The 10,877-nt window shown below is 39.7% G+C and overlaps 1 protein-coding gene across 1 annotated transcript in view; it reads right to left on the bottom strand.

The window, feature by feature from the left end:
- Positions 1-10,877, bottom strand: part of Gpatch2 (G-patch domain containing 2) — a 187,369-nt gene that overhangs the window by 45,987 nt on the left and 130,505 nt on the right. Inside the window, exons 7-8 of the mRNA XM_023710304.1 lie at positions 10,263-10,302; positions 4,102-4,172 (exon numbers count right to left, since the gene is read on the bottom strand). Of these exons, the coding sequence (XP_023566072.1) occupies positions 4,102-4,172; positions 10,263-10,302 (111 nt within the window). The remainder of the gene's footprint in view (positions 1-4,101; positions 4,173-10,262; positions 10,303-10,877) is intronic.

Genomic DNA, 10,877 nt, shown 5'->3' on the forward strand with positions numbered 1-10,877 from the left:
TTGATTATTCCAAACCTTTTGCATTTCCAGGGAAACTTAAAATAAGTTTGTCTATTTCTACAAAGTAGACTGCTAGGATTTTGATTTAGATTGCATGGAATATATAGACAGTTTAAGGACACCAAATTTTAAAGAATATCTTGCCTTTTGACCCAATAACAAGGTATCTCATTGTATAGGTCTCAGTCTTAAGTTTATCTTTTTTTTTTTTTTCTCACTTTATATGTTAGTACTGTCCTGCAAATCTTTCAGTTAGTACTAATTAAACTAATTTTAATGCTGTTGACTCATTTGTGTCAATATCTCTGCTGTGGTTAGAATCTGTAACCTAATGTACTTGAACCACACACCCCCCCTTGCTTCTCGCCAAGGCCACCCCACCTTACAAGTTCAGGACGATCCCTCTATGCGATGAGTCCCTGCCGCTTTATTTTCTCGTTCTCAAATTCTCTTGGGAGAGGGTGGCAGTAATCATGTAGCTCAGAATCCTGACTGGGACAGAACTGGAGCCAAATTTCTACCAGGAATACTTAAGGCCGGAAAAATTTCTTCCAATTGCCACATTACTGCAATGTACATGTATCAGTATTATGAATTTTTGTACACAGATTTCTTAGGAATGCATTTTGCTAATTCTAAATTTTGTGAAACATATATTCTTATTACTGATTTTTAACAATCATGTTCAAGTCAGGTAATATGACTTTTATGATACATTAAAATTTGTAGGCACTACTAGTGTTCTAACCAGGAACATGGATAATTTCATAATTATTCTATGTACATTTGGGGAAAAGTTGCTTTTTTCTAACAGTTTAGATATGGTATTTTATATAATTTCATTAAGTTAAGCTTCTTTTGTGTTACACAAACTTCCAGTTTACACATTTTCTATTATTTAAGTCAATAATAATTTGAGATTTACATTGCAGTGGGACCCCACCACCCTGGGCCTGTGGGCTTTTCAGATATACTGCTACCGGTGCTTGCTTTATCCATTTTGAGGCTAATTTTATTAGTAGTAATAGTAAAATTACTACGTTTTTAGGTAAATTGAACCTTTTATTAATGAATAATGGTTGTCCAGCGCCAGCTAAAGTCTCTTTATGCAGACCAGGCACAGCCGGTTCTACCCTTCGGGTTTTTGGTTTTCCTGCTCATTATATTTCTGGTGTGTGTCCTATTAAACAAACAAAGACAAAAACCGGAGAGCATGAGTTTTGAAAAAATGGACCTGTGTTCAATTTGTTTTTAACTCAAGAGCTTGATCCACAGATGCTTTTTGTGCCCACCAGTGGGACTCTCCTGACCCCACCCACCGACCGACCCCAGCAAGTGGCCAGGCTCTGAGCCCTGTGGGGACTTCCAGATGCTTCTTGGAAAGTTTGAGAGACTGATGTGATCTGATGGTCTAAGAGTAAGGTTTGCTGCACCCTATTTTCTCAATGGTTCTTTTTCCCCTTCACTTTTAAAAATGGATTTTATTTTTCTGGTGGGTAGAGCAGCAATATTTTAATTCCATTGTAGCCCCTCAACTGGTTTAGCCATTGTATAACGCCACTTTTACCAACATAATAGTTATTTTTAAAGTTTTATCAGTGAATACCCAATATAGTCTTACTAAATATCCAGGATTTCACTGGCAAAGCAAACATTCTAAACAATTCGAATCCTTCAGACCAGAGTTTTTAAATCCCCAGCACCTCCAACCTAACATGATATTACTGTCCACTATTTTATGGTACATTCTTCAGAGTCCTGTATACTGCATTTTATTATTTGAGTTCTTTTTTTTTTTTTTTTAATTACTACAAAATCATCTTCATGGGGCTGGGGAGATAGCTCAGCAGAATAAGTACATGCCTGGCAAGCGCAGGGTCCTGAGTTCAGTCCCCAGTACCGGAAAAAAAAAAAATCAACTTCATGGAACATAATTATCCTTTTATAGAAGCAATGGTTTATATAAAGTTTCTAAGACTTCACTGGCTCTGTGGCCATTCTTGCATCTCCAGCTTTCCTTGGAAGATTGTTTTCTTGAAATACATACTTAAAAACCCTTTTGGCAAAACTGTGCTAGTAGTAAACATTCTCATTTTTTGAAAGTGTTACACAGGCTCTTTTATCTTCACACATAGAGGACGCTTTTCCAGGTACAGTTCTAGGTTGAGAGTATATTCTCTAGGGAGGATTTCACTCTTTTCTTGTCTCATTCTTGTCATTTCATTGTGGATAACTTGTCTTCCTTCTATTAATTCTTTTTAAGATCTTCTCTTAGTCTTCGCTGTAATACAATTTGCTATTTTGTGCAGACTTCTTTTTTCTTATTGTACCTTTTATTCACTGGGCCTTTTGTAAGTCATCTATGGTTGATAATTCTCATTGGTTTGGGAAATTCTTAGCCGATATTTTTGCCAGTGAAATGTTAGTTTCAACCCTTCCATTCTTTCTGACAGGGATTCTGATTAAATTTAGTCTTGGCTCTTTTGTGTGTCTCATATCCACTTTTAATTTTTTATTGTATTGAATTTTCCACTGTAGTTTGGCATCTTTCTTCAGATGTACTGTATGTTGTAGTTCACTAATTATCCCTTCACCAACCATACCTGTCATTGCTAAGAAATGTGTGTCTATCTCTCTCTCTCTCTCTCTCTCTCTCTCTCTCTCTCTCTCTATCTATCTATCTACATATGCATGTATATATTCTGATTGGTAATTTTTAATAGAAAATTGTTGTTGTTCTATTTTATCTCTGTATACCTTTCATCTATAGTTATTTCTGAATCTATATCTAACAATCATTTTAGGCCCTGACATTCTTAGAGGTGAATCTCTCAGTCATTTATGTTGACTCATGGATGGCAAATTGCCCCGTTTTATGTTTAGCAAGCTTTGATTTTTCTAAATTAAGTGTGCAAGATTTGCATTTACCTCAGCAGGTATCTATCAGCAACTCAGCTGGGTTGGACAAACAGCCTGGCACTGTGAAGCATATTCCTTGCTAGACAGTACTAAACTCTGCGGCTGGCACCATTGCCTTGAGAGCCCCTCTGATGGCAGGGAGGCTGCTGAGGTCAGTATCTTATCTTACTAAAAAATTCAGTAGAACTCTCAGGCAGCAGTTCAGATCAATATTCAGGCATGAATGTTGTCCTAGTTACTTTTCTCAATTCTGAGACAAAATACCCGACACCCAAAGATAAGGAGGAAAGGTTTATTCAGCTCACACTTTGTAGAAATGTAATTTCTTAGTTGGCGGGTTCCAAGAGGTAGGGTGGTGTGGCAGAGGGGCATCGCAGAGGAGACTGCAGGGCAGGCAGAAGGCACCAGGCAGTGAGTGTGGGCCATGGGCCTCTCTGTCCCTGATACTCCCTCCAGGGTCCCACACTTAGGGTGGGCAGTGCTCACACCCACGCGGAGCACCCTCCATGCTGTAGCACACACCCCAGGTCAGCTACCTCCGAAAAGCCCACGTATGACTTGCGCAGCCTTGGGGGACACCTAGACAGTGCCGTAGGGAATGTGTGGTTACTTTCATCCAAATATAAATGAAATCTTTAGCTACATCACATACATAATTTAGAAATCTATTGTCTAGAATGGTAAACCACAAAATCTTTTGCCTTGGGGAAAATAACGTTGACTTAGCAACAGAAGACTAAAACAACCTTAAACCTACTTTTTAAAAAGGGGGACTACTTGCTCCCTCGTCTTTACTCATCTGTCTGTCACTAGGACAAAGACTGAGATTGCAGTAATGTCTAGATACTATTTAAGCTTAGCAGAAATGACCAACTTCACTTTTCTGAGATGAAAAAGTAAATAACGGTTCCAAAGGTAGCTCTCAAATACATTACTGTGTAAGAGATAGGCTTGCGTTTAAAATCCATTCTTTGTTTTTCATAGAGTTCTAACAATGACAGAAAATGGTATTACTAGCACTCCAGAAATGGATTCTGGTAAACAATAAATAAAATATGTGAAGGCAGCTTTTTAGAACCAAAGGCAACGTGACTACAGCTCGCCACAGTCAGCAGTGCAGCACAAAGGGCGCATGACGTAATGCGGAGGACCGGAGGGCCACAAGCGCACTGCAGGGCCTACCTGCTGGCTGTTTTCCCTGAGCAGCTTTTCTTGTGTCCTCGTTCGGCTCGGTTATCTCTCAGAAGCTGATGCTGCACAAAAGGTGAAGACAAAGTTGTAGAGATGAAAACATTTTCATCAGACCATTTTGCAAGGAGAGAAATACTCCTCTCATCAAGGGGTTGCTAATCTGTTCATGTTGTGCTCCTTTTCTTCTTCCTTGCCTCCTACTGCCATTGTCACGGTTGCAGATGCGTCTGTGGAAGCTGCTGTCTGCTGCTTCTGGGATAGCAACATCGCTCCCACAGTCAGGTGACACGAGCCCAGGGATGGCTGTCTGGAACTCAGTCCTGTTCTGGGCCTCTGGGTGGCCTGGGTTAGGGCCATGCGACCTCCTGTCAATGGTGTTGGCCCTGCTGCCAACAGTGCTGATGTGGCTGCTCAAATAGTATTTCTCTGTGCCTACTGCTTACCAGTGTAAGGAGACAAACTGAAACATCTGTTAAAGAAATTACTGGCTTGGAAATATATAATTGGGAAAAATATATATTTGATTGTGCCTCCAAATGCTTTACATCGACTTCTCTTTACACTTGCTTTATCCTAACTGCAATGAAAAAGCAGGTCAATACTTTTCAGGATGTGTTCGCCAAAACCGTAGCTTATCTTATTCATGCAGGTATGTGATTATATGCAAGACTGGGCTAAAAAAAAAAATTCTGCGGTATATTAAAAATTAACTCTAACCAAAACAGAATTCGTAAAAATAGTAACACAGGATAGACCTGGGTTCCAATCTCAGCTGTACCAGTAACTCTTGAGCCACTAGGTTTCAATAATAGCTTTACCATGTTTAAGCTGTGTAACCTTAGGCCAAAATACTTGACCTTTGAGGCCCTAGCTCCACCTGTAAAATAGAGATAACAATACTATCCAGCCAGGAAGGCCACTGAGAGTATTGCATAAGATAAACCATGTAAAACACTTAGCACCATGACGGGAACATAGGAGATGCTGAGAAGATAGCTGAAATGCTACAGTTGTGGCTATGATTATGACCATGGTCATAATTAAAGAGCTTGGTTGCCAGCGGGTATGGTCTGACCAGTATCAATACCTCTTAATGAAGGATAACGCATCAGAACTGTTCATTGGCATCATTTAGAATCAGTTATTTATTTCATCATTTTGGAGAAGTAAAAGATCTTAAGTCACCAAGACTATAGCTAGGTTATTCTTCCACAAAGGTCTTAACTCTAGGTATATCTCAGACTTCTCCTGAGCATCTCTCTCCTTCCATCTATCCATATTGCTGCCATCCTGGTCCTCACCTGTGAGGCCTTCTCCAGCCACCTTTGCCTCCGATTCCCACCTTACGCTGCGGCCAACATGCACTTTCTAAGATTCATTTTATCTCTTGAGATAAAGCTGCAAATTGCACAATTTCCTCGAATTTCTTTTTTTTTTCTTACAGCTGATTAATAGGACAGTTTTGATAGTCAATACACTGTACATTGTTATCTTCTTAGTGGTTATCCATAGTACAAGAAACAGACAGGATATTCTGTCCAAACACTGTTAGTACACTTCTTTCTTCTCATTGAATTAAGCAAAAGTAGCTGTAAATTTATCCTATTTTGTATATATAAATACAAAATGATCTTTCCTTTGTATCCTTTTTTTTTTGTCCTGTCAGAGATAAATATTCTATTGGCATCTAAATACTATAGGCGTTTGAATTCAACTAAACAATCTAACACTGTCTAGCAGTCTATAATATTAGTGGGTTACCCTCAGAAGTTATTGACTTGAGCCTTTTACAGCTCATCATATTAATATGGATTTACTTTATATACCTCACTTTTATGCTTTTCTGCTGGATGGTCTATACCAAGATATAGCAAGACCTATATAACAAGAAATGTAACTTTTGTATCTGATAAGGTCAGCCAAGTACTCTCAGGATTTATCCTGTAGCCCTGTACCGCCTTTTGTACATCCTTTTGTCAGTGTCTGACACGAGGATGAGTCACAGCCATTGCTTGACCAATTTGCTCTCTGTGAAAGCTTGAGAAAATGTTTTTTCTCTCCCTGTGACTCTCCCCAGGCTCACTTTAGATCATCGAACACATTCCTCTGTGGCTCCATAATCTTCTTGATCAGAAAATTGGGAACACAACTTCCTTGGATTTCATTATTGGATCACATCTCTAAGGTCCAAATATACATGCCCCACCCCCTCCTAATCTCCTTACTGAATGACAGATTCCAGCCGTTCAGGTCCTGTTAGGACCTCTCCCTCGTCTTGGACCCTGTGGTTCAGAAACCCTATTTGCCTATATTGCCAGGGTTTCCCACTGTGTCTACAGTATTTTTAGTGCCCAGTAAATATTTGTTGAATGAATGAATGAGGTCAGAAAATAGGGAGTGAGATCTGGTATCTGATGTGCAGCAAAACCCATATCTCATTATTACTACTAATAGAAAACAGCAAGCATTTATCTTAAGTCCTTTAATCTGAAAGTGTTTCAATTTAGAAACACTTCATACCATGAACATTAAATTGCTTCTGAAAACACAAAAAAAATAATTACTTTAGCTTTTCTACGTCTAGTGCCTTTAAGAATATACATACAAACCAGTAGTTGGGACACAGATAGCTGGAAAAAGGCTGATGAAATCTCTACCTCTCTCTTAAATTAATGATACTTAATTCTTAGAATTCTAAGATAAAACAGTTATTTGAACTCTTTTTGCAAGTTTGGGTTGAAACAGTTTAAACAATTTGAGCTCTCAAATATAAAGTCCTGAAATAAGAAATAACTCCACAACTTAGTTTTATAAAATGCCACTGTAAAGGGTTGAACTGGATGAGGGGAAAGCCAGCACCTAGGTGAGTGACAGCAAAGCTTTCGGGGCTTTCAATGATAAGAAACAGTGGGCTGTGGCACACAGGCCAGAGGCTCGACGCCGCTGACCTGCATGAACGCAGAGGAGATGGCGTCTTTGAGCTCTGATGTCATAGCTCCACTCTTAGACTCATATAAGGACGTGTTTCTGTCTTCACATTAATGTTTTTGACTTTGTATAAAAGAAGTGACACATATTAGGATTATTTAATGCACTGCATCTCTATTGAAAAGCCGGCACAAATCATCTTAGTTTATCAAAGAAAGTATAAATCTGGGTTCTGCGTGCATCTTTCCAACTTAAACACGCAGCTCAGATAAAAATAGAGACTCAGATTTCTCAGCCTTGATTCTAACAAGGTAATACATGAGCTAGCTCTTTTAAAGGGAAACTATGAAAAAATTAATTTAGAGTATTACTAGAATAACTGAAAACATTTGTGCTTGGACAATTCCCAACATGTTTCTAAAAAAGATGAAATCTGATTACAGAGTCACAATAAAGGAAATAAAAATTCTTGATCTTGATTTGTGTGAGCAAAAGCAGCCCATCAAATGTTGAGAAATTCTTATTGCTGGTAATGGTTCTGCTTCTGGGACTCCTACGAGTGTCACAAGTGAGGTCACTGTTAGGGTTCTGACTCAACTGATGTCATCTTGGATTAAAAACTAGAATACAAAGTGCTTCTTGCCTTCCACCTTGCAGATTGCTGGCCTTCGGCCACACAGAGACGCAATTCCCTGAGCAGTGACCTGCAGATGTATATTAAAAAGTGACTCATGTAAGAATTATATTAAACTCCATAAATGTAAAAACTAGGCACAAAGTCCAAAACACTGCTGAATTAAACCAGGAAGCGTTCCTGGTGAATAACGGTTTTTATTGGCACAGAAAAGGAACTAAGAATTCCCGTGGTTACTTCTGCTCCTTGTCAAGATTATTACAAGTCTCAAGTCTCTGCCACAAGAGGACAAAGCAGAGAGCAGAATTCTTATTCCACAGTATTCCTTTCTCTACTACCCGACACGGCCAAGGCAAGCAGGCTCGGGAGCTGCACAACTGGAAGCCCCCTCTTGGTGGCTTTTCAAACAGCTGCAAAACAACACACAGTCTCTTTATACTTTACTGCTCTGAGTCTTTGGCATACGAAGGAGGCCAAGCAGCAGCTGAACTAGGAGCTACGACTCCCCAAGATACTCATAAGCTCAGGCAAATTGTCAAACCAGAGATGCTCAGGGACGCCTGGGGTCCGGCTTGAAACAAATATATCCATGGAGCAAGGCCACGCGCTGAGTCCTTGGTGAAGGCCTTACTCGTAGAAACTGGAAAGAACTGAACCTTGTATTGCCCTAACAATGCTAGCCAGTGGTCAGTAATTTAGTTCTGCTTCTGCTTTCTGCGACATAACTACTTCAAGAGGCTAGCTATATTTATGAATGGATAACTTGGCTCTTAAACATAAAAATCTGAAGTAGTCATCAAAAGATAAGCAAAAGCAGGTTTAAACACTAGTTGAAAAGATTGTAGAAAACCTTTTTTTAAAAAGGGGGTTAGGGGTACAGCTCAGTGGTAGAAAGCGTACCTCACATTGCGGCCTGGGTGTCTTCTTTATATGTTATTAGCTATTACTTTTTTTTTTTTTTTTTTCTGTAGAAGGTGCTGGAGATTGAACCCAGGACTTCCCAGACGCTTGCCTACATCTCTCTCACTGACTGAGGGCCAGAGCCCCAGCTATTAGTTAATTTACGACTGTACAATAAAGACTGGCTAGAAGCCAAAGCTTAAATCATACACAGCAATCGAAAATGGGAATCGGTAACATCATATTAGTATTTCTCAAATTCTGAATGGTAGTGAATGAGCTTGAAAAATCAGTTTTAATAGAAGATATCCAGATGCACTCAATATAGTTACGATAAGCAGAATCTTACTGCAAACACTGTAACGAACCCCTGGGGAAAGCAGAAGCTCTCATTTTTACATTTTGAATAATAAGATAAACACCTCATAAATGGAATGGCTTAGTGTCTAAATTTATAAGGCTGGTAGTCAACATTCTACATTGAGAAGTGTCTTTCAAGAGGCGAATTCCTCTCATGGAAAAAGGAATGAGGACAATATTATTACAACTAAAAATTTGAATTTGTGAGACATTTTTCTTTTAGTAGGCTCATATGTTTTAAGCAAAAGGCATGGGTGATTGGTGGTGAACCGATGGCACGGGTGTTATTTGTTTTTCTTTTATGACAAAAGATGTTAATGTATGAGTTATTTTTTTCTACACTACAATCTCAGTATTCAGGTTTACCTGCAGTGTAGGTGGTCTGCAATAACTAAGTGGGCTTTGGGTAGCAGTTTGGACAGTTGGTCTCTAAAAGGTTCACCGTCGCTGGTAATAGGTCATAACGAAGTACGTGGCACTTCCCCCTGTAGGGTATGGAACTAGAGCATTTGCACCCAGTTTTGAAGCCGTTGCCCCACTTCAGACATTGAACATGGCCAACAGCAAATTTTACTATAGGCCACCATCACCAAGCACAATCACCACTTCACCACCTCCCTCCCTCCTGACTCCCAAGAAGAAATGATGTCAGGAATTTGGGGGTCACAATTCTCATGTATTTAAAAAATACCCATTCTTAAAAGTCACCTTATTTTAAAAAAAACTTTTATAATTCATAATAAGAAAAACATTGGGAGTACTCAAGCTCTAAAATGTATACACTTTAAAACTTACCACAGATCTGAGCCCTAAGTTACCTGAGCTTGTGAACTGTTCGACTCAAGACAACTCTGCTCCTGGCCTACTATGCGGAGGCAACTGAAGTGAACGTCCAGCTCTGGAGAAGTCAGCTAACCACCGTGCTGGCACGAGTACCAGCGAGGGATGTCAAAGGTTTGCTGAGAGACACAATGTCAACTTGTAAGAACCTACTGCCACCCTCTAGGTGTCAATACAAATATTCTCACATGGCTGACCTTGAATTTAAATAAATTAAATTGTAAGCAGATGCACTGCTGTAATACCTTAATTTGGTGACAATGGTTTGTCAGCAGTGGAGCCACACTATCTCAGGGACTGCAAGGCCTTCCTGTGCAGATCCTGGGAAGGCTCTGGAAGGGGGCAGCTTACTGGGATTGGGCTTTGGGCAGCGCATTAGGCCCTGGTGCAATGGGTTTCTTTTAAAATACACTGGGGTCGTCAACCTTAAGGGAGACACACAGATAAGTATCTGAGCGAGTAATGTCCCCATGAAGGGACCATTCCTTACCTGGCCATGTTCTGTCCGGGCCCCGGGACTAAACCAGTGCCTGCAGAGGAAAAAGGGGAGGCGTGAGTGGAACCCTGTCAAGAGCGCCGCCTCGCCTGCAAACCTGCGCTGGCTTCAGCACATTTATTCACTCACCACCAGCAACAGAGCCTTAAATATGCTTTATTTTAATGGATATTTCATGTAATTTTAGACTTCCACCAATTTTGACAGAAATGTAAGAGTGCTCATAACCTAGTAATTTTCAATTTAATAAGCAAACTGAGTTAGAATTACATTTCCATTTAATTATGTTAACATAAACTACTGAGCCCGCATTCATTTTATGAATCAATCCTGGTTATAAAATCTACAAATGCTATCATTTACCACAACTTAATTATAGCATCATTATAACAAATTATGACCTTTTGATTGTTGGAGTTACATTAAAAAGTTAAAAATACAAGACAGTTGTAGTCTGCAGCTCTGCCCCAAGGAAACGGAGAAAGCCCTTGGTGCCAGTTCTGGGCCCAGAGCTGTAGCTACTACCTTCCACCTGTTCCTTTCAGTTATAATGATCACTCTGATTGGAAACAACTCCACAGCATTAGAAGAATCAGGCTTTCACAGAAG

This window comes from Octodon degus, unplaced genomic scaffold (assembly GCF_000260255.1).
Source record: "Octodon degus isolate 3935 unplaced genomic scaffold, OctDeg1.0 scaffold00017, whole genome shotgun sequence".
Lineage (NCBI taxonomy): Eukaryota > Metazoa > Chordata > Mammalia > Rodentia > Octodontidae > Octodon > Octodon degus.